Here is a 23,173-nt window from a genome sequence, read left to right on the forward strand (position 1 = left end):
ATCTTTACATGTCTCGGACAAGCTAAATTTATCCCGACTTGTTAGCATATGTTCCAGGGAGTTATGTTTTTTTTTGCTGAAATAATTTGGAAGCTGATTAATTTTACAGTGAATGGTGAAAGATGAAAACAACAACAAATTCTACAATTTACCATGAGGAAGGAGTAACCGATCCAGAGGCTCCTCCAGCCCGGGGGGCAGGTGGGGATGGTCAAGTCCTGGCTGTGGACTGACACTGCTTGAGATGGTGCTTCGCATACCGAACACCTGGTGGGAGCCCCCCAAAAAATACGTTTTAAATGTAAAGTAGAAGGAGAGGCGAATTCTGCACACTGAGAGCTTGAAAATCATTCAAAACCTGCTGATGTAGGGCCGAATCTGACTGTGGGCCACGGGCATCATGGGAATGGGGGCGGTGGTGGAGAGCCAGTAAGATTTGTCGTTGCGGCTAGCATAGTAGCACACTTCGTTGGGTGAGCAGTACAGGAAGGGGATGGTGCTGAACCTGGGGAGGCAGGACCCCGGCTGACCTGGAGAAACAATGACGAGAGACGTTGTTCCGAGCAAGCTTCACTTTATCCTGCACGTTTTCATACCGAGGTCCTGGTTGTGCGCCTTCTCTTGACCCTCCACATAAAGCAAACTGTAGCCGTCCCACAGTTTGGCCATGCCCTGAGGGCACATGGGAACCTGCGCGTTCTGGCTGTGCTTCACCAAAGTGTAGCCGATACTGATGCTGCGCCCCACCGAGCCGGGACTGCCGGGTCGACCGATGCCACCGGGAAGCCCTGAGAAAGGATGTGGAAAGTGATTATCTTATGTGTTCCCTGCACAAAGGGAGGAAAATCACATTAGTAGACCTTGTTCTCCAGTGGGTCCGGGGAAACCGGGAGCACCTGGTTCACCGATCGGTCCAGGCTGACCAGCAGAACCAGTGCGGCCTAGTTTACCGACAGAACCGGGACGTCCCTTTGACCCTGAGGTGAAAAGGACATGGGCGTGCCTTGACTTCAAAATAATTGACCAAGCAAAGAGTGGAAACCCCAAAGGTGTACGTTGAGGCTCACAAAAGTCAAGGTCCCACCGCATAAGACAAACACATCATGGTCTCGTTTTGTAAATATTCACCTGGGCGTCCAGGGGTTCCAGGCTGACCGGGTCTTCCAGAGAAACCACGGGGTCCAGGTTCACCCGGAAGACCCCCATCTCCAAAGGTTCGCTCAAAGCGTGGAACAGTGCCAGGTAGTGTGATACCGGGGCGACCCTTTGGGCCTGCAGGGCCTGGACAGGTGTCGAAGAAGAAATCATTTTGGGGAGCATTTTCACAGCTGAAGTCTATATTTGTCAAATTTTCAAGTCCACCTACCTCGGAAACCCTTGGCACCTTTGCCCCCGTAATGTCCAGGGTCTCCCGAAAAACCTTTAAGGCCTGGAGCACCACTGAATCCAGAGTCACCCTGTGGACCTAGAAATTAGAATTCATGGGTTACATTTATTCTCAGTGAAAACAATCAAACAAACAACAAAAAATAGGAGTCGCATCGATCAAGATCTCAAAGATCTTGGGGTTTACCTTTGAAACCAGGACTGCTGGAGAGTCCGGGGCTTCCGGGGATCCCTGGCTCTCCTTTTCTACCAGGGCTTCCGGGGAAACCTGGAAGCCCAGGATCACCTCTTTCTCCCTGGTCCGTGCCTGGACCGGGTGGGCCAGGAAGGCCTGGAGGACCTGTCAAACCTGAAGAGGAGGCAAGATAAAGGTGAGATGGAAAGAAGCCAAGAGCATTGGACAAGTAAACATTTGTACCTACCATACTCTCCATCCAGGCCAGGTAGACCAGGATCCCCTAGTGGCCCAGGGATGTCTGAGCCGATTGAAGCACCGGGGAGTCCAGGTCGACCTGGAAATCCTGTGAGTCCAGGACCACCTGACCATTCACGAACACAAGCCCACTATGTTAAAAACCCTCTTTATCTAACCTATCTCTCCATAAAATATTTCCCGTATCTGTCTTTTGTCGATATTGCCTCACCTGGTGCTCCTCTCTCTCCCTTTGCCCCCGGGAAACCTGGTTGTCCTGCGTAGGAAATGCCTCTCTCGCCCTTCAATCCCGGAATACCAGGGACACCTTGTCGCGTTCCTACACCCGCCCCTTTGGAAAAAAAAAAAACAAACACAAAAATTTAATAAATAATGACAGAATGTACAAGTATACAGGAAAAATATTGATCTTTCTTGTGCCATTGAAAAAGCGAATTACCTGGTGTCCCAGCAAGGCCTTTAGGCCCACGGAGGCCATTAAGTCCATCCAAACCAGGAGCTCCAGCAAGACCTGTAGAAGCCCAAGATTTCGTCTGTTTAGCCTTGATTTCTCACTCATAAAAACAACAACAAAAAACTAAGTTTTTTCCTGACCTTTTGATCCGGGACCTCCAGGGCCTCCGGGCAAACCAGGGATTCCATCGGATCCTCTTCTTCCGGGGAAGCCAGACAGACCTTTTGGACCTGGGTAACCAGGTGAGCCTGCCAACACGGGTGCAGAAATATGTTGGTGATGCACACCAAACAGTCTATTGAAGAAGATTTCAAACATGGCAGCCTTTGCCACACCCACCCGTTATTCCGGGCCCTCCACCTCCGCCAGGCGCTCCCTTGACACCAGGGAATCCCGGACTTCCAGGAAAGCCATCATCACCAGGAGAGCCGTTGTTACCACGTCCACCTTTTGGAAAGCAGTTTGAGATCAATCACAGCAAGGGGATTGAAGGGTTGTGGGCCGCACCTTTCCCTCTATTTTTACCTGGAAATCCTGAATCTCCAGGCTGGCCTTTAAAGCCAGGACCGCCTGGATAGCCGTAAGACTCTCCGGGCTGACCTGTGGAATATATATATACATCAATAGATTTTAAAGGAATGTATCCAAAGTTTTTGTGTGTGAGATGCAATTGAACTCACCTTTGGTACCAGGACGACCAGGCTGTCCGGGATTGCCAGGGATTCCGGGGATGCCGTCATCTCCCTGTCATGAAAAATGTCTTGAAGGTTGTGGACTCTGACTCGACTTGGGCACAGACATTTGGGAGTCGAACTGGACTTGGACTTGTTAAAAGTGGACTTAGCAAAAGTCCAAGAAATGTTGATGTTTATTTGTGAGTCTTTTCCTTACCCTTGGTCCAGACATGCCAGGGAATCCCAGGATTCCGCCTTCACCTTTCGGTCCAGGGCCACCCGGAAATCCGGGCTGCCCAGGGAAACCAGGCTGTCCTGGCAGACCTTTGCTCTGTTCAGCAAAACCTGGAAGTCCAGGCAAACCTTGACGACCAGGCGGGCCCGGAAGACCTTTGTCACCTTTGTGGTAAACAAAAAAAAAAATGTTTTCCCTTTGCCTTCTTGTCTCATGCGGATAGATGAACCCAATGTATACCTCTGGGTCCGGTGAAACCGGGAAGGCCACTGCCTCCAGGATTTCCAGGGTCTCCTCTGGCCACCACCCCCACAGAAACTGGAGGCCCAGGTGGGCCCGTGGGACCGGGTAAACCCGGCTCACCTGAATACGAGAATACAATACATGGATATTTATTTGACTTACTTTATGAGCTTCACATAACTTTGGGACGATTTGAATAGGTTTTGTGAACAGTTCTTTTTGTCAGCAATGACCGTCCTTCTTCTGACCTTGGATACACTACCTTTCTGTCCGCTATAGCCATAGCCCCCTGGGAGTCCATCTCTTCCAGGCCCTCCAGGCAGTCCTTTCCCCCCAGGAAATCCTGGACTACCAGGACGACCTGGCGGTCCGGGAAAGCCGGTCACCCCTGGGAAGCCTGGTTCGCCTGTGATAAATAATTAATATAAATAATTAATAAAATAAAATAATATGCCATCTGTTATCTTCCACCATAAGTGATGCAATACGCTGCTTCAACATACCCTTCCTTCCTGGTATTCCTGGGAATCCCTCCTTTGTTCCTGGTCCTGGAGGCCCAGGGGGTCCCCTTGTCCCCGGTGTGCCCGGGGTCCCGGGTAGTCCTGGTGCCCCCTTCATACCAGCAGGCCCTGGAAAACCTGGGTCTCCTCTTTCTCCCTTTTGACCAGGAAATCCTAATGGAGGACGGATGACACTACGTTATTGTCTTAAACGGTTGTTACTAAGAGGGAGAATTAAAAAGCAGTCAAGGTAAATGTTGTAAAATCTAGTGCCATCTTGTGGTGAATTAATAGAATGCAACAAGCTAAGCACGACGTGCACACGGACGACGGTGTCTCAAAGAGACGACACTTTGCAAGCCTGCCACCACTTATGTCAGCAGACATGCAAGCAAAATGTCCTCCTAAGCAATGTCTTGTATCCCTCATCTGACCGAAGAAGTGCAAAGCACTCCTTACACATGCAAAGTTTGTATCTTGCGGGTATCCGTAGCGGTACGATGGTGGTCTAAGATCGCAGCTACTTGTAGCAGAAGCGTGACAAAAAAAAAAAAAAAAAAAAAAAAAGAATTACACGCTGTCCCCTTGAAATAAATTGTAAAAAACAACAACATATATTCGTGTTTGCAAAAATAACCAAAAGCGCTAATACAAAATTATTAGTCGATGGCAAATGTGCTTGATGTTTTCCACTTTTCCACTCTGCAAATAAACTCACCTTTAACATAATTAAAAAAAAAAAATCTTGCATTAGCAAAAGATCATAAATACACACCAAAAGCACACACAATGCATAGTATGGCTGCAATTGCACTCTGATTGGAAAACACATACTTAATATCATCCCTTATTGATTGGAAACAAAAACAAAATTGATGATTTTGAGATGTAAGTATACTATACCAAAACAACAACAAAAAAGTGCAATTCCAGACTAAATTAGCATATTCCAACCACCAAGGAGTAACTATGTTCTACATTTCAATTCTTAAAAAAAAATAAATTTCAAGATGTCCACCAGGTGAATGGAACGTGATGAAAATGATATTTTTTTTTAAGAACGAAGCTTTGTTTCTTTTGTGGTCACACAAGCCTACTGCAAAGAAATGGCAGAATGACAGATGGCATTTGGATGTGTCAATGCACTACAAATGTCAGTGCTAGTTGCAAAAGAGCAGCTGGAAAAAAACAACACTTCCAAATAACTCGCAGCTAAAATGTCCACAAAAGTCGACACCATCCAATTTTTGGCCATGAAATGTACAATTGGTCGTATCTGTTCAAGTGTCATGGACAATTTGAGCCAGAGCAGTGATGGAAGCCATAATTTAAAAAAAATGGAGCGTATGGGACTATCGGTGGATAACGATGTGGAAAAGGAGGAGTATCTCACCTTGACAGCCTATATGGAACGAGCCAACACCAAGAGGAAACATGTGGAGGGATGAAAGGATGGATGGAGGTGATGATGGCGGTATGTGGGAAGGAGGGAACGATTGGAGGAGGAAAGACAAAAGACGTGGGAATAGAAAAGCAAAAGAGAGGGAGAGAAACTTTCGGGGTGAGTTTTAAACACAACGGTGACGTCTGGTTTCAAAAATGGGAAGAATTAAGAAAGATGACAATTTCACAGTAAACAAGCATATTTGCTCCTCTTCCTTTGTCTGGAATCGAAAATGGTGGTGGATTTCATAACAGGAAACTGCTCCCTCACCTGGTGAGCCGCTTAGGCCCCTGCTTCCATCGATTCCCGGCGGACCGGGGATTTCCACGGTTGGATCACCTGGCAGTCCGGGAGGACCCGGAAGGCCGGGAAAACCGTCGACTCCGCGCTCCCCCTTGAGCCCGGGAACACCCGTGCGCCCGTCAAAACCTAATGAAAGTAGGCATCAAGTTAGTGTGTGCTGTAATCATGGGACTGCTAGCTCATCGTCACGACATACCAGGTGATCCAGAACCTCCCGGTGACCCAGGCTGGCCCTTGTCTCCGGGTGTACCGGGAAAACCATCCCGGCCTGGAGGCCCCCCCGTGGCTCCCAGAACTTCTCCAGGCTGGCCTTTGGCGCCGGGGCGTCCTGGGACGCCGTCCTTCCCCCTGCCCCCATCGTAACTCTGTCCTGGGATACCGGGAACTCCCGCATCCCCTCTGGGTCCGGGAAAACCTGCAAAATCCAGTCGATTTAGAGAACAAGTTGCACAAGAAGCGTAGAAAAGAGTGAACTGTTGTGAAATTGAAGGATCACAAAAGATCAAATTCAGATCATCAAAGGTCAGCGTGCATTTTCGGTTCATACAGATATTTTGCGGCAAATCTTTGAATGACTTTCTAATGACTCGGTGGGTACCTTGTGGTCCGGGCTGTCCTCCATAGCCGCCGTCTCCTCTCTCTCCTTTGCCACCATCAAATCCTGGACGTCCAGGGCCTCCTGGCGAGCCAGGATGACCTTTCGGACCTAACAGAGACAAACAGCTCACATGATATTTTGTTGATTGGTTGAATTTGTCTTTACCAGTCACATATTACCCGAAAATTTGTTTTGCATTAACAACTTATCGACTGCGTTGCTTTTTTTAGTCAAGGGTGTTATTCTCGCTTCAGTGAGACAATTAAAAAAAAACATGAGGTCCATTTATCTGAGATGAAATCCCCAAAAGAGTCATAATTCTTATTATATTCAAAAAACATTTTCAAATATGAAATTATTTTATTTAATTTCATTTTATTACCTGGTCGTCCGGGAATACCAGGAAAACCGGGCAGTCCGATCTCACCGGGTATTATGCAGGGAAGCACTTGGCCTAGGGATCAGTCAGATACAGTTAGCAAGTGGACCAATAGCCCAGACCAGACCCCAGAGAGAGAAAAAACACGATTTCTGAGTTAGTCTTGACCGTCTGTCGCCTCCTTTCACGCCATCATTAATGTACTTTTGAAACAAAACCTTCTAGTCCTCTGCAAGTCATTTTTCGAACCAGGAATCCACAAGTCCCCGCGTATAAAGCTTCCGAGATTCCGAGCCTGGCCCGTGACGCTGTGGCCGTCTGATAAATAAAAATTAATTACCCACCCGTTCCCTCTTCGCTGTCAATAACCTCTGGGCAGCTGTTTTCACCTGGACAGATGCACGTGCACAAGGATGTCAGCAGGACAGAGCGATGGATGGATAGGTGGAAAAGGAGAGGATGAGAGAAAGGCGGGGAGGGTGGAAAAATTGTAGCATACAAAGCCAGTCGGGATCATTATTAGCATGCGCCAAATCTCGTTCATCAAACAAAACGTCAGCAAATTCAGCAATCAGTTCCATTGGATGACTTGAGGCTCATTTGGTGAAGGCAAAAGCACGTGAAAACGCTTGTCCAAATGCTTCCCAACAGGTTATTGCACATGCTGGGGGAGCAGTTCGACACTGGTCTCTTTGCTCTCCAACCCGTGACAATAACCTTTGATATTAAATAGCGCATAAACGAGTTGCTTAGCATTAGCATTGGCTTAGGAGAGCACACAATTCATTTCTGCAGGTCAGCAAACTTTGTGTCGTTTGGCCAGAGAGGAGACAAGCCATTCGATTCATTCTAGAATTCTTCAAAAGCATAGGTGTCAAACTCATCTGGCCCGCTACTTTGTATTTTTGTGGTGTGCCAAAACAAACAAAATACATCTTGTTTGTTGCTAAACAGCCTTGTTATTGTTATTTTCGCCTTTGTTGGCTACCAATTTCCGTTCTATCCTCTATTGCACGGGTGTCAAACATACGGCCCGTGGGCCAGAACCGGCCCCTAAGGAGGTTTGATCAGGCCCGCAGAATAATTCAAAAGTGGAAAACATGCACAAACGACATGAAATTCATGTTTAATGAGGTGCAATTCAAGGATTATCCACTAGGGGGCATAATGGTGCTGTTTCAATCAACGTGGAAGAAAACAGCTGTGGTTTTTTCAACTGCTGTCTTTTTTTTCCAACCGCGGTTTTAAGACCCTCATTAGCCAAAATGTGATTATCCAAACGGAGAAAAGTAGATAAGGAGTGTAGAATTTTCAATGAAAACTGGACTACGTCATATTTTTTTCCAGAGATGCATGAGAAACCTTTGTGCTTGGTGTGTTTTCAACAAGTTTCAGTATTGAAGGAATATAAAGTGTCAGCTAAATTTATACCGCATGAAAGTGTCATCTAGTCAAGACATGATGCCTGGTATTGATGCACTTGTACAGGCCAAAAGATCAAATATCAGGAAAAAAAACAATGGTTTAAAAATTCCTTTCTTTATGAATCTCATTTCATCTTAAAATGCATTACTAAATTTTTCAATACCAATTTATTGTTAAAGTTTTGTGCCGTTGTAGAATCATTGGGAGCAGTTGCAATGCATATATGTGAATGATAAAAGTAAATTGCACATTTGTTCATGAAACGAAATGTTGTGTAAAAGGAATGTTAAATGTTATCATTTTCCTAATGTTTTTGTGCTTCTTTACACCAAAACTAATGAATGACATGATCTTTTGGTTATTTATAGCATGTATGGTATAATTTTAATGGTTTGGCCCACTTGACATCTACCGAGGCCACATGTGACCCACGATGTCAAATGAGTTTGACACCCCAGCTCTATTGGAAAGCTGTTAAAGTGGGATCCCCGAAAGCAGCTTCGTCTGTATACATACTGCATAATACTATTTATATACTGTATATGTACTATAGAGTGTAATCTACATATCTTGTGATAAAGCAAAACAATAACATACGATCTGACAACAACAAATGAGCTTGACACCTCTGTATTCATGACTCAAAATGAAATCATTGTCATCCTCTGAGGCGAAAGAATCACAGTGGCAGTTCAGGTTTTCACGTTCATAACGATGCAACAATCATTGCATCAATGAAGCGTTTCATCAACGAGAGAGATTAAAGAGCAAGTGTAGAAGCTCATTAATGGAGACCATTAATCGTGTCGTTCACAGTATGCTGCAGCAGCCGAGGCGGGAAGCGAAGGAAGCTGCTTTTAGGAGAATATTCCTTCCGATGTTTTCAGGTGAATCCATGAGGTAGGTGTGTAACCCTCCTAAAGTGTTTGGGCATGGTTGTTATGGTAACCGCTGAAGGAGGAGGTGGACAACGCTCATGGCGGATCTGTGATACACGTTTCAGCCTGCAGGGACTATGTGACGTACGCAGATGCTCAGATACGGTTCACTACCACGTACCTCTTGGTCCAGGCAAACCTGGCGGCCCCGGCAGTCCCGAAAAACCGGGTTCTCCTGGTTCCCCTCGGAAACCGGGTGTACCCGTGAACCCGCCGCCGGGCTCGCCAGGCCCTCCGTGCTGACCTTTGGATCCTGGGAAGCCGGGGAAACCTTTGTCTCCGCGTGTGCCAAAGCCAGCCTCGCCCTGAATAGGACGTTAACATTTCATCATATTTATCAAGCAACCTGATTTGTGTTTTATTTTATTTAGTTATTGTTATTGAGGCACTCACAGGAGGTCCTGGGGGTCCAGGGAAGCCTCGCGATCCGTCCCTGCCTGGGGTTCCTGTTTCTCCAGTGGGTCCTCTGGGCCCGGTACTGCCGAGTTCTCCCTTTACTCCAAAACCAAAGTTGGTGTAGTAAGATGCCCCCTTTTCTCCTTTACGGCCAAAGAAACCACGTTCACCAGCACGACCCTGAAAGAGGATCACAATTAAGCCAGGAGGTGGGAGAGAAGAAACAACCCTATGTTGAAGGGTTGAAATTGTACTCACAGGAGGCCCCTGAATGCTGCCAAAACCGGGTGAGCCCGTGTCACCAGTCTCGCCCTTGGGTCCAGGAAAACCTGGACTACCATTGGTGCCCGGAGATCCCGGAAGACCGGGGAGCCCAGAGGATCCACCTCCGATACAGTTGCAGTCGCCGGGATCCCCTTGTGGGTCGGTGGACGAGGAGGAGACGGGATGGGTAAGATGTGCAAAAGTATTACTTGAAGCGCTTCATCTACGCTTTGTACCTTGGAACCCCTTATATCCTCGGATTCCCGGCGGTCCTTGGGAACCAGGTAGCCCCGGGACCCCTGGAATGCCGGCACCTGGTGAAACTGCAATGACACGCGCGCGTTGACTGACAGTGGACTAGAGTGGCTGGAAAAGCAATAACAAGTCCATAAACAGCTTGGCTTTCACATTTCAAACAGTTTGCTGATGGCATCGCCCGTACTCGCTCAAGAAACACAAAAATGGCAATGAGCAAAGTTCATTCTGACAGCTGGTCTTGAAATCAGCAATTCTCCAGTCAAATGATGACTAAGCAGCACAGTGCGGTGCACAGCGTGAAATCAGGGTTAGTTTGTTGTCATTGGCCACGATAGCTTTGACAGGCTTGAATTGCGGGTTATTTTAAGCAATTGCCTGCTTTCTTAAATTCAATATAACACAGCTTTACATTAAGCATGAACTAAATTCACTGATTTTACATCGCTATGCGTACAATTGTAACTTTCAGGTGACTATCGGGATATAATGTGCACATTTGGTAACTGGTGATATCGTGTTTGATGACTACATAATTTGCGTGGCTACAAATATAAATTGTTCCTGCCTGTGAGCCTTCCACTGCAAGTAAAATCAGTGAATTATGTTCAGTGGCGACACCCTGTGGCCAAAGATGAGAAAAGCAGCTTGCAATCGAGAGACCAGTAAGCCAAAAACGACCACGACACCTTGCACAGTCAGAAGAGGTAAGCTACCGCCTGCTGAAAGTTGAGTTTGCTTGGCTGCTTCGTATTGATTTCTTTATTATTATTTTTTTTTTTTCGCCCAGGTCAGCAAAAATATTGCCATGGTGACCATCGCAATATGGCTGCAGCCTGGGGGATACCTGAATTTGACTGACCAGTGGGCCTGTCCCCCTCAGGATAGATGACGCAGGGCTCAACAGGTCGGCCTTGGAGGACAGTAAAGTCAGTCAGCCAGGATTTCTGTCTTTGCCGCTGCACTTACAAACCGCTTTCGTGACTTGAACTCAATAGTTTTATGCATAAGGCCTGCCCGATGATGACACCGAATCCCTAACATGAGGTTAATGCAATCATCAAGGTCAAACAGGGGGGAAAACATGCCTAATGCCTAATCCTCAATGACAGAAGGGAATTTGTGTGAACTGCTTCTGGGTCTGCATACCGGAGGTGCCTGAAGGTCCAGGAGGCCCTGGGATCCCTGGGATCCCTGGAAGTCCTGGAGAGCCTGGGAGTCCTTCAGTGCCATAGCCGGGTATACCGGGGCTACCTTTCTCTCCCTTTGGGCCCGGGATCCCTGGGAAACCTCCAAAGGGGGGCTGTCCTCCTGGTAACAATTCAGCAAAGACAAGACCGTTTTATCAGAACGACGCCATACGTATACGTTTTGAGGTGTCCGAGTATGATACCTGAACCAAAACCCCCAAGTCCTGGTGGGCCTGGTGGGCCTGGAAACCCGGGTGGTCCTTGATCTCCAGGTGCACCTGGGAGTCCGTTAAATCCGGGTTCACCAGGAGGTCCTGCGAGTCAAAAAAAAAATTATATTTGGGGACAAAACCTCAACAGTACAAGTATAAACAATATTGTATCTTAGCAAATCTTTCAAGCGCACGAGGGTAATTATTGTGTTTTGATGACAACAACTGATGACTAACACCGATGACAAGAGCACTTGTATTTTTACCAGTCTTTTGCTCCCAATGACAGCACATAATTGCTTCAGTACTGACTTAAAGTGTCAAATTTTACCTTGAACAGAAGTGCTTGGACCGCTTACAAAAGCAGGAGGTCCCGGCAGTCCGGGTTCTCCATGGTCTCCCTAAGAGAAACCAGTGACAGCATGTTGATCTTTGTTGACTTCGCACAGACGTTCCTTGTATCACAACTCAAGCGTTCGGAATGATTTCGAAAAAGAAACAAAAACCCAAGAACTGCTCCTACCTTGGGTCCATTGTATCCCGGTTGCCCCGGGAACCCTGGGGTGCCTCGGTATCCCTGTAACAAAACAGACGTCGGACATGACTCTGCCAAAAAGGTTAACTACTCACAGAATTGTGTGTGTTGGTGTGTGTTAAAGTCTACCTGTTGTCCTGGTAGACCAGGGGGTCCATTAAAACCCGGAGGACCCTGAAGACAACACAGGAAACAACACACAAGATGCAGATTATTCCTGATCCCAAATGTAATTCATTCCTGAAATTAATTTCAAGAGATGAAGCTCTTACTCTGGCCCCTGGGTATCCGGGTATTCCTTTCTCGCCATATTCACCACGGAACCCAAAGGGACTCTAAAGTTGAAGAAAAATGGCAAACGTGAGAAAACCCCAACTCGTGCAGACTCCTTTGAAGGAAGCGCACTTACAGGAGAGCCAGGGTTCCCAGGGAATCCACGGATCCCCTTTGGTCCAGGTTCACCCTTTCAGTCAGGTAGACAAGAACAACCCAAGACATTTTTGATTTGCGCATAAGTCACATTAAAACGTTATTCCACAGATTTGTTTCTAAAATAATGATATTCGTTGAACAATCTTCAAAAAACAGTGCAGTGACATCATCTAGCGGACTTAAAAATATCACACTTAGTAACGTTAAGAAAGGCTCTCGTACATTTTGACATACATTCCACATCGTTCCAAGGTAGCTTTACAAAATAGAACACTTACACTTACAACACAAAGTGACTCAACAATCTGCAATTAACCAACAACATTGTCACTTTGTTCACCGCAAACAATTTGTGGCTAATGCTAGTGGGCTAAGTTGTTGTTGGGAAGAACATCAATGAAAGTGGTAAGTAACCAATAAATCGGAGGCAATTAAGTAATTAATTAGCTGTACAGCTGCAACCACATCGAAAACAAGAAATGAAATGTCTGAGACAATCCCAGATAACTTGTGTTGTGTAAATTTTACATGCAGAAATGGTAACTATTACCTTATCTCCTTTATAAATAGTGAGGGTTTGCTCGCTTCTTAGCGACCCGTCACCCGGAGTGCCACTTGGTCCGGGAAGCCCTAAGTCACCCTGGTTGCCAAAATATAGAGATTTTTATCTGATCATGAGAGGCTGGAATTAGAGCCTTTCAAGTAGTAACACAAACCTTGTCACCCTTTTCGCCTTGGTATCCATCACTACGACTCCCCTGAAAATACGATAACAAGATGCACTTGGAGTCTTCTTCCAATTACAAAGTCACAGAGTCTTTTCATTTGCATGTATACTTACCATTGGTCCCGGCAGGCCAGGAGGACCGGGTGGGCCCTGCAGACATATAACACAACCTCACTCGGCGTTCCAAATCATTTCAGGTCACAATATTATGTGGTGTTTTCTGAACGTACGGGATATCCCTCCGGCCCGGGTGGACCGGTGAACCCAATTGGACCATCAGGACCTCTTGTGCCCTGCAGCGACACATACATTCTGGATGAAGATGGGAACAGGAAATGGGGGACACGCTAAGGAAATATTAACTGTACAAAATCTTACAGGTCGGCCGTCTTCTCCTGGAAGGCCAGGTAAACTCTGAAAAAGAAACACAGACACAGAGAAAGTTTTAGAGGGCTGCACAGTCATTGATTTTGCTCTTGCGGTCACAAACAACCCTCCTACAAAATCTGAAAAATATATTTTAAATCGACATATTTCAAATCAATCACAATTTGTGTCATTATAATGTCCCACGCCGAGTTAGGTACTTTTCTGTGCTAACAAGGTAACAGGTCAGGGCAGGGCCCCTGTCTCCGATTGGTTGCATGTTATGACATGTCAAGGTGCAATATGTGGCCAGTGACACTTCAGATCAAATGAATCACGCAGCTGCGACTGTTACGTCATATCAACCTTTTACAAAAAAAAGACAAAAAGTGATAGCTTTCTGGGCAGCCCGGTAGTCAAGTGGTTAGCACACCGACTTCACAGTGCAGCTGTCGCCAGTTCGCGTCCCGCTGTGCCCTACATGTGTGGAGTTTGCATGTTCTCCCTGGGCCCGCGTGGGTTTTCTCCGTGTCCTCCAGTTTCCTCCCGCATTCCAAGAACGTGCATGGCAGGCAGATTAAACACTCCAAATTGACCCTCGGTATGAGTGTGAGAGTTACTGTTATTTGTCTTTGTGTGCCCTGTGATTTGCTGGCAACCAATTCAGGGTGTCCCCCGCCTCGTGCCCAAAGACAGCTGGAATAGGCTCCCGCGCCCCTAATGAGGAATAAGTGGTATGGAAAATGGATGGATGGATGGATGATATATTTCTTTAAATATCACTTTAAATAATGAAGTTGATTCAATTTAAAATGTCTGTGCTCGTGCATACCTGCTAATCTTATAAATGATTACAATTCCCGTATTAAAGTTGTAGTACGGCGTACATTATTTTAAATAATAATAAAAAAGCTAATCAGTGGAAATACACTTGCAAATTTCCCCATTGTGGGATTACTAAAGGCTTGCTGATTCTGATTCTGAAATACAGTTTACTGCGCACGCACACGTTATGCTTCTATCAATTGGACCGTACGCAGTGATAAAATATATATATATATATATATATATAAATACGATTGAGGATTACATTTGCTGGTTTGCCGTGACAATAGTAGCAATATCGTTGGCTACCAGCAGTTGCGATGAACTGGATTTGAGCCAAATTGGTCAGTTCACAATTTTTTCCCTGTATAAAAGTTGCAGTATGCCGTACATGATTTTAAATGATAAAAAACGGATAAAATATGGGGCGAAAACGCATAAATTGACAGGTATGCTTGTGCTTCAGCCACTTCTGGTTCCATGACGAAAATTATTTCAAAATTACTTAACAGCTGTTTTGCGTCATGTTATGGCCAAACGTAATTACTGCAGACTGTCGACTGATTTCCATATTTTCTCTTCACAAAAAAACGGTCGTTTTTAAATGAGTATGAAATCTATTTAATATAAAGAAAAATATGTTTATAAAGAGACGACATGGTGTTAAGTGTTGTCACAACATGAATAACGTGTAGTAGACGTGCACATTACACCATGACGTCCCTGATCCACTGCTGCTGCACAACTACTTCATATCACAGAGGGTACAGCAAGTGCTGAAGAATGAATGACTCTCTGTGTCTTTGTGTTGTCATATTATTTGTTATTTAGTTTTTTTTTTTACTTCAAGATGTTGCCGCGAGAGTGGCGGATTTCCAGCAGCTCCTGTATTTTGTTTTTCTACTTCTTTATTTCCTTTTTCATTTTTTTCATAACTTTGCTGCTGTGAAATTTATATTTCTTCGCTGCGAGACGAATAAACATTCAATTCAATAAACTGTTTGTGAGAACTCACAGTAATGCCGCCATCAGTGATGTATCGAGGTTCTCCTTTCTGACCCTTTGGCCCAAACGGTCCCTGCGAGAGTACACGTCAACATGGTTGCTGAGCACCAACCTTTTATCCCGGTAGACAAAAAAAAAAAAAAAATGTAAAGTGTGAAACAGGCAGATCTGTCTTTACTGCAAATCCAGGTTGCCCGGGTGCACCGGTGCCGTAACCAGGATATCCGGGCTCCCCCCTGGTCCCGTTACAGCCATCCAGTCCTGATGGTCCTCGGCTACCAGGCTGACCTGTGTGACCCTATGTCCACCAGGAAAAAAAAATGTAGTTCACTTACAAATATCATTAATCTGTTCCATTTACATTTGAGGTTGACATTTTATCAATACTCATTTTTCTTCATATTTTATCCAGTCATAATTGGTCATAATTAGCGACGTCCTAGACCACATTCTGCCGACTGATATGAGAATGAAAGCACTCCCTGAAATAGCGTACGGATACTACTAGCAGTGTTTGAAATAATGTCTGTCCGGAGGCCCGGGGCGTACGACTTTTACATCGGGCATTCAACTTTCAAAACGTCTCGGCCCGGGTGGCCGACAACTTCTTCAAGAAAAAATAAATAAAATATTTTTTTTCAACGGTTTTCAAGAGAGCAAAAGCTACAAGCAAACCGTGCTAAAAACTATACCGTGACTGGAAAGTGTACTTGAGAGTTTTGAAAGGCTTAGAAAGAGGAGTCCACGTGGCTTTGAGCAGACAACGCAACGCAAACATTGCATTGTGCACCATGACGACAAACGATAACTGGAGCAAAATCATCAGCAATGGATATTTACCATAAATTAAGCAAGGGGGCATTTGTGGTAGGTACTTTCTTAATTTAAAAAAATCCTTTATACTTCGCAACAATGTTTTTTTTTTTTTGCGATTAGTCTCATTGTGTTTGAAGTTGGGAAAAATGGGGCAGGCAACTTTAGGGCCGGGCAGGCAACTTTATGGCAACTTTAAGGCAACTTTTCAGAGTTATCTGCCCGGGTGTCCGCTAACGTTTTGTCATGAGTTTCAGACACTGCTACTAGTACTTAGAGTCATTCCATTTCAATTAACGTTTCAAGCAACAATTGTTTTGTCTTTTTTTCTTTTGTATTGACGGCTGGTACTGGATGCGTACAGTCCTCGATCAATCAGATACTTATACCGAATGTCGTTACTCATCCATCCCTGTTTACAGGTATTTTAATTGCTCTTGTACTCAGTTAATCTTGTAGTGTGTTTACTTACAGGTACGCCATCATTTCCTTGAAATCCTGGCACTCCCATTGGTCCCTGTTGAATACATCAAATCAATTAAATGGATACCATGACTTGTTTACAGTCACCGTTGTTTTCATGCTATCATGCCATTCGAAGAATTTTGCCTATTTGAGGTCAACAATATGACAAACATGGCCCAGTCTAGACCACAACACCCACTTTGTCTCCTTTCGGGCCGGATGGTCCTTTCAAACCGATATGGCCCTTCTCTCCTTTGGGCCCTGTTGGTCCCAGACCGCCGCGGGGCCCCTCCGGCCCGCTCTGACCAGCCTCACCAAGAGGCCCCGGACGACCCTGAGAAGAAAGAAGACAATGTTATGGGTCAAGTATTTTAAAATGTCCACGATGTCATTTGTGAATGGAGTGGGAGGGGGGTCGTCTCTGGATCATCTGTAACATTTGTTCACAATATGTTCATTATTTAATGAACACGAATCATGACACGAATTGAAAGGTAGGTAGATAAAAATAAATATTATAAATATCATAAATTGTTTTCCAGGATGCAGTTACAAATGTTCACCACACGAGGCCAGTAAAATGACATAATCATCAAAATGTTGATGAAACTGCAGTCGTGAGGAGGCAAACCTGCAAATTGAGGTGATTGACATTTGAAGCCATTAGCTCCCATTTAAGCAGTTGAGAGGAAGCGCGGGAGACAGAGTGAGGAAGGAGAGGATGAAAGGCGTGTCAGATGTCAGAAGCTTCGATTTAAGAGCTGATAAATGAACCAGAGGCTTTGGTATACTGAATATAGAAGTCCAATTACACATGTGCAATTAGTAGCGACATCCACCCTACAGATTGTTTGTATTGGCTCTCGGGTGAAGGCAATAAGCAATCTTAGAGCCAAAAGTCATGTTGTGAGAACTAGTAATAAGCTGCCAACGCATGGGCGTGTTGCGGGCCTCGGGGGCAGCCATGTTGACGTGATGAGAGGGTTTGTGCAAGGTAAAGTCAGCCTATCAGCGCTGTCTGGATTCCATCTTATGTCCACACCTGGTTTCACACGGAGGAAAATATGCCAGGGGTCTCACTTTCTCTCACGCCAGGTTTTTCCGGGTCTGGGTTCATTCTTCGGTTTCTTTGTCACTGCTTTATGCTTGGCCAATACTAAGTGACACCAAGTCTAAAACAGTCATTTGGGATGGAAAAATTGAGTGATGTGGGAGTTAGAAAATGGTAAAAAATATTCTAAAAAAGTTCAACAAATAATAATAATAATATTTTACACTTAGAGAGATTTCAGCAAAAAATGACTTTGCGTTAAGTAAACATTGTTGCCATCAATGTTTGTCATTTGTGTTTTAATGTTTTTGACAGTTTTGATAATTTGATAATTGAAGTGGAGTTTGTTGACAGGCAAATTAGCTGTCAGCTCAAGCTAGCCTGCGCCCAAAAACCTCAGAAACAGTGAGCCTCCAAAAATTGAACCATGGTTGGGACGTTTCCATTCTGTGAGATTTTTTAAATGTGTAATTCAAGGCTTGGTCTAATCACGGTTGGGAGAGATCAACTTCAGGTGCCAACACAACACCTTTAGCTGCAGACGAACCAGGGGGGTGGGGAGAAAGGGAGGAAAGAGGATGGGGTGGAAGCAGTCTGTGTTTTTGTGCTAGAGAGTCGACGTTCCGGTCAACCCTCAACGGACCTTCCACCCTCATCATCTTCCAGCAGAGTGGTCAGTTTGTAGGCCCAAATCCTTTCTCGCACAAAGGGCACAATGGGTGCTATTGGGGGTGGATAAGCTCTCTGGACTTAGCGCTCCCATCGAGGTCCTGCCTCACTTCCTGGAGCGGGGAGAGCGCTTGTGCAGACAGTTTCGCGGCGGCCGAATGTGTGTGTGCGTGTGTGAAAGTGTGCGTGTTGTCCTGGATGCCCACCCTCGGGCCATCGAGGGGTTTACCCGGTTGTATTGTTCTGGTGGCGGGGCGAAGATTTAACTGTCACACTGCATGCTCACTGTAGGATGGTGATGGGAGCAGAATTTGGTGGTGGCGGTGATTCTGCTAGGGGGACAACTGGCAAATGGTCGGGGTTTTGGCTGATATGGTGACGTGGGGTCAGAGTAAAAATTCTCGCTGTGGCAGCTTGACCCTGGTGCAGATCAAAAATAACAGATACTGGACTGGAAGAGGCACAGAAAGGCAAAAAAGACATCCTTGGAAATGAGCGTTTTACATTTTACAATTCGTAAAAGGTAAATAATTATCAGATATCTGCTGAAGCCTAACAGTTTCTCATGAACTATACCGAGAACCGTGACCATGATTTTGGATCACTCTTCAGTCCTCTTTACACCCTCCCTTAAAATAAGAACCTATTCTCTCTTTTCATTCAGGTACCCCCGGCGATCAAATCGGTGATGATGTCATCAAGTCGGGGCGCTTCCGTGCACGGTTCGCCATAATTCAGAGTGCCTGTCAAAGGTGAAATTGTGCTAAAGACAAGGTTACCCCCGCCTTAAAACCAGTCCCTGGTGACAGCAACCTTTGATAACCAAACTGTTCTTGTCATTGGCACGCAGGGCTCATTAAAAGCCCATTCGGCTTAAAAAAAAATAATGATAATGTTGATAACAGGTGTTTCGGCCTCCTTTGATGGCCATCTTGGGTGAATAGGAGTGAGGATGACTGATAGCAGAGAATTTTCACATCAGGGCCTCATGTGGTTTATTTATGTTCGACCGATGATTGCCTCCTTGGCCACCAGGAGGGAGTGCAATACCGTCAAATACAGCATCCAGCATCCAGCATCTTACAGACATACGTCTGTAAGATCCTGGCTGGAAATGTGGCTAATTTAAAGGACAACCGACGTCACTTTTTTGTTTCCTCACTGACATCAGAAAAACGTTTTATAGCATCTAAAATACCCAAAACACGTAGAATGATATTTTTACTAAAATGAAAAACATTAATAAAAATGACTGTCTAAAAAGTACTTCAATTTGAAACCGGAAGTGGCCAGTTTCAGGAGGTCCCGGCCCCATGTTCATGGTGTCACGGCAAGACGTCTTGCCTTGCTCGAGAATCAAAACAATGGCTTCAGATTCGGAGAATATGCTTTCTTTTTACTCATCCAGTTATGAATATGATTCAAATAGTTCTGAAGAAGAAAGCATACATGTTTGCAATTGATTAAAGAATTTATTCCATGTCATTTTGAGGCATCAGGGGTGGGAAATGTCGCACCCAAAAAAGGCAGAAAATGGCGACAAAGCCATGTAAGGAATTAATCAGCCCGTTTTCACGGGCTGATTAATTCCTTACACGGAGCTTTGTCGCCCTCTTCTGCCTCTTTTTGGTCCTACAGGACATTTTCAGACCAAAGTACAGCAAAATGCATTGACGTGATGGAAGGACTGCTACAATGTGTCCTTTTTTCGGTCAGGGGCGTTCCTTCAGTGACGTAGGGTGAGGACTCGTCAGTGACTCAAAAACAAGACTTCCGGAATATTCAGCGCGAGTCTTAAAACGTAAAATATAGCTATATGCGGTGGAATCTTTGTAAAATACGTTCAGTAGAAGTCATTTGAAGCCATTTTACAAATTATGGACACAACTTGTCCGGATACGTCGGTTGTCCTTTAAAGTAAACGATGAAAAAAATTTTTCTAAATGTTGTCGGTCTACATGTGTTGCTCCACCTTTGTGTTCAAAGTTGATTCGAAAGCAGTCATTCTTGCGCAATGCTAACTGTTAGCGTGTCAACTTCGCCTTGCTGTTAGCAAAAAGCTAAAGAGACTTTCTGAAGCGTAAGCGTTGTTGCAAATATCTATTAGCTATGTACGATACTATTTCTATGAATGCAAGGAGAAAATTTACATGCCGCAGGATCGGATATATCGATAGTCCGGTTATATCTATATATTTTTTCCGACTCCCGAGAATATCGATATAACGAGACTTTACTGTATTTAATATTTTTGACGGTTGGCCGCGATCTTTTTCTGGGCCCTATTATGATGTTAAATTCACTCTGCAGACCGCACGATAATCTTAGAATTTTTTTTTTGAAACAATCATCAGACGATGAGACATTTCCCAGGTGCACACAGCGATGATGACATCCCACACACATACGCGCGGCAATATAATTGAACAGCCACAAAAATGTGCCGCCGAGTTTAAAAGGGTGAGGTGCCTACAGCTTTAACGACCACGCTCCGCTTTTGAGGAGTCCTGGGTCTTCTCCCAATGCATCGTAAATAATCGCAACGTTGTCATTATCATCAAGAATCTGGAAAATGGCGACTAATAAGCACTGTTGCGCATTTCTGTGCATGTGTTTTTGAAAAGATACAGGTGGGTGTTGTGTTTGCACACTTTGGTTCAACTCTGCTCATTCGCTGCAACGTTTCTCGAATGGATTCCCATACATGTTAAGTTTCAGAAAGAGATTTTCATACTCACGACTGTGGTGCGTGGTAAAATAATGTTACAAAAGTGTAAATTAGAAGTAAATAAAACAACAATGCTTTCATTGTTTATTGATATACATTTGTATAAAAAGGTATTTTGTTTTTTACATTTTCATTTGTTTCACCTTGCAAATGAACTGTCTGTATTGTGTCAATAGTTGCTTTATAAAATTAGTATTGTGGTCAAATCGTGAGCCTGAACATGTATGGACTCCAGTGGGAGAATATGCGGGACGTCATTTAAATAAATAAACAAATAAATAAATATATAAATACATACATAAATACATAAATTAATAAATAAATAGGTTGCAATTTCACGGACAGCCGCGCGATGGCAGTAGAATAAAGAGACACCCATTGCAGCTCGGTGCTTGGTTCCTTTTCTGTGTGAGAGCTTGGTTCATTTGCTTCACAAATTTGTAAGATTGACGCTCTCACAGAGTGATGTCTCACACACACACACACACACACACACACACACACACACACACACACACACACACACACACACGCACGCACACGCACACGCACACGCACACACACACACACGCACGCATGCACGCACACACACACACGCACACACACACACACACGCACTCTCTCTCACTGACATACACAATTTCTCTCACACACTGCCACTCTCTTCTTCCACAAGTACATCCATACTCCCTCACCAACTGTCTCACACACACACACACACACACACACACGCGCACACACACACACACACACACACACACACACACACACACACACACACACACACACACACACACACACACGTCTTTGCACCTGACCTTATGAACTCGCCAAGTCTTTATACTGACACCAATCCCTATTTGTGTGTGTGTGTGTGTGTGTGTGTGTGTGTGTGTGTGTGTGTGTGTGTCTGCCATCATTGCCTTCGTTTTTACATGCTTGAGTGTGTTTAGATGAAGCCTTACAGTGAGATTACAAAAAAAAAAATCCCATCACCTCAAAAGGAGAAGGCTGAAAACATGCCACGAAGGGGCCCAACTGCACGCTTGTAAGCCTGGAAAAATGTTTGGATGAAAGACTGCCGCTGATAAGACTGTCCCTGTACATCAGTGTGTACATCACGACATGTAAACACAGAGGAGCATATAGAGGTGACACACACACACACACGCAAACACACACATACACACACACGCGCGCACACACACACACGCACGCATGTACACAAACACACACACACGCAAACACACACATACACACGCACGCGCGCACACACACACAAAGATTGGCTGCTTATATTGAAAGATTAAAAAAAGTAGATCAAAGTCGTCATTCATGCTTGTCTAGTGCCGCTGCCAACTTTCATTATCGAGCTGCAATCGGAGCCGTTGTGTGTATGCGATGAATAGGGCAAGACTCCTTTTTTTGGTGGCTTTTGCACTTCAAAAATGTCAAATTGATCTGGCAACTTTGTTAGAACTGTTAAAGGGGAAATAATATGATGGGATGAAGAGGTGCTGATTTATCTCAAGAGAGAAGTTTCGTTGCTCATTTCTTGAACCTGGAACCTAGCCCAGTGGACTTGTGGCGGTCGACGCCTTGAACTGGTCGCCAGTCAGTCGCATATGGAGACGAATAATTCTTCGCCGCCACCGAACACATTGTCACTGAGTAGGAACCGATCCCACGTTGCCCGCACACAAGTCAGGCGAGTGTACACCATCAGCAGCTCTTATCGCCGTACCCTTATTTTGAAAGGGACAGACGGCGCTCTTGTTTCTCTCTAGCCCCTTCCATACATCATCCCTGACTGTCCGTTTCATCTTCCTTTATGCTTGCGATCTGCCTGTGTCAATAAAGAGTTAGTCGTTATAAAACGGCGCAAGTTATTTTGCTCACGCACATTCTATCGCTTTCCCGATGGCCTTCGAGGCCTTTGCTGTTCTCCCCCAGTGGGAGAGGATGTTTTCAGATCAAATGAATTCAACATGGCACAGATAGTGTCAACAAAGATCTAAAGAGTCTGTTCAGATCACAAAGGCCCTCGGCTTTTAATAATGAAAAACCAAAAGCACATCTGGATTAGGTCTCGCTCGTATGTTTGGACATCACCTGGGGGAACGGATCCTCCCTCTCCCAGGCACGAGTGATGGATTGAGAGCTAAGGCCACCACCTTTCCGCATTTACCGTGTAAAAACAAAATGTTTCGACTGTGAAGTAAGATGAT

At 45.0% G+C, this 23,173-nt stretch overlaps 1 protein-coding gene across 3 annotated transcripts in view; it reads right to left on the reverse strand.

The window, feature by feature from the left end:
- col4a6 (collagen, type IV, alpha 6) overlaps positions 1-23,173 on the reverse strand; it is a 56,544-nt gene that overhangs the window by 1,426 nt on the left and 31,945 nt on the right. Inside the window, exons 5-48 of one of the 3 annotated variants that reach the window (XM_088990471.1) lie at positions 16,697-16,831; positions 16,505-16,549; positions 15,398-15,517; positions 15,230-15,292; positions 13,402-13,437; positions 13,254-13,316; positions 13,138-13,173; positions 13,013-13,054; positions 12,847-12,936; positions 12,274-12,327; positions 12,137-12,199; positions 11,994-12,038; positions 11,853-11,906; positions 11,661-11,730; positions 11,321-11,431; positions 11,077-11,238; positions 10,790-10,840; positions 9,909-9,995; positions 9,667-9,824; positions 9,406-9,588; positions 9,134-9,317; positions 6,994-7,038; positions 6,653-6,724; positions 6,271-6,378; positions 5,869-6,087; positions 5,640-5,798; positions 3,929-4,099; positions 3,688-3,831; positions 3,423-3,545; positions 3,165-3,346; positions 2,954-3,017; positions 2,799-2,873; positions 2,613-2,720; positions 2,414-2,521; positions 2,259-2,330; positions 2,031-2,150; positions 1,809-1,925; positions 1,574-1,735; positions 1,367-1,465; positions 1,129-1,281; positions 861-977; positions 597-788; positions 359-530; positions 153-267 (exon numbers count right to left, since the gene is read on the reverse strand). In XM_088990471.1, the coding sequence (XP_088846597.1) occupies positions 153-267; positions 359-530; positions 597-788; positions 861-977; positions 1,129-1,281; positions 1,367-1,465; positions 1,574-1,735; positions 1,809-1,925; positions 2,031-2,150; positions 2,259-2,330; positions 2,414-2,521; positions 2,613-2,720; positions 2,799-2,873; positions 2,954-3,017; positions 3,165-3,346; positions 3,423-3,545; positions 3,688-3,831; positions 3,929-4,099; positions 5,640-5,798; positions 5,869-6,087; positions 6,271-6,378; positions 6,653-6,724; positions 6,994-7,038; positions 9,134-9,317; positions 9,406-9,588; positions 9,667-9,824; positions 9,909-9,995; positions 10,790-10,840; positions 11,077-11,238; positions 11,321-11,431; positions 11,661-11,730; positions 11,853-11,906; positions 11,994-12,038; positions 12,137-12,199; positions 12,274-12,327; positions 12,847-12,936; positions 13,013-13,054; positions 13,138-13,173; positions 13,254-13,316; positions 13,402-13,437; positions 15,230-15,292; positions 15,398-15,517; positions 16,505-16,549; positions 16,697-16,831 (4,749 nt within the window). The remainder of the gene's footprint in view (positions 1-152; positions 268-358; positions 531-596; positions 789-860; positions 978-1,128; positions 1,282-1,366; positions 1,466-1,573; positions 1,736-1,808; positions 1,926-2,030; positions 2,151-2,258; positions 2,331-2,413; positions 2,522-2,612; positions 2,721-2,798; positions 2,874-2,953; positions 3,018-3,164; positions 3,347-3,422; positions 3,546-3,687; positions 3,832-3,928; positions 4,100-5,639; positions 5,799-5,868; positions 6,088-6,270; positions 6,379-6,652; positions 6,725-6,993; positions 7,039-9,133; positions 9,318-9,405; positions 9,589-9,666; positions 9,825-9,908; positions 9,996-10,789; positions 10,841-11,076; positions 11,239-11,320; positions 11,432-11,660; positions 11,731-11,852; positions 11,907-11,993; positions 12,039-12,136; positions 12,200-12,273; positions 12,328-12,846; positions 12,937-13,012; positions 13,055-13,137; positions 13,174-13,253; positions 13,317-13,401; positions 13,438-15,229; positions 15,293-15,397; positions 15,518-16,504; positions 16,550-16,696; positions 16,832-23,173) is intronic. The other 2 variants (XM_088990473.1, XM_088990472.1) reach the window with 2 other exon arrangements.

Source organism: Hippocampus bargibanti, linkage group LG02, assembly GCF_051943395.1.
Source record: "Hippocampus bargibanti isolate YZ-2025 linkage group LG02, ASM5194339v1, whole genome shotgun sequence".
NCBI classification, from domain to species: domain Eukaryota; kingdom Metazoa; phylum Chordata; class Actinopteri; order Syngnathiformes; family Syngnathidae; genus Hippocampus; species Hippocampus bargibanti.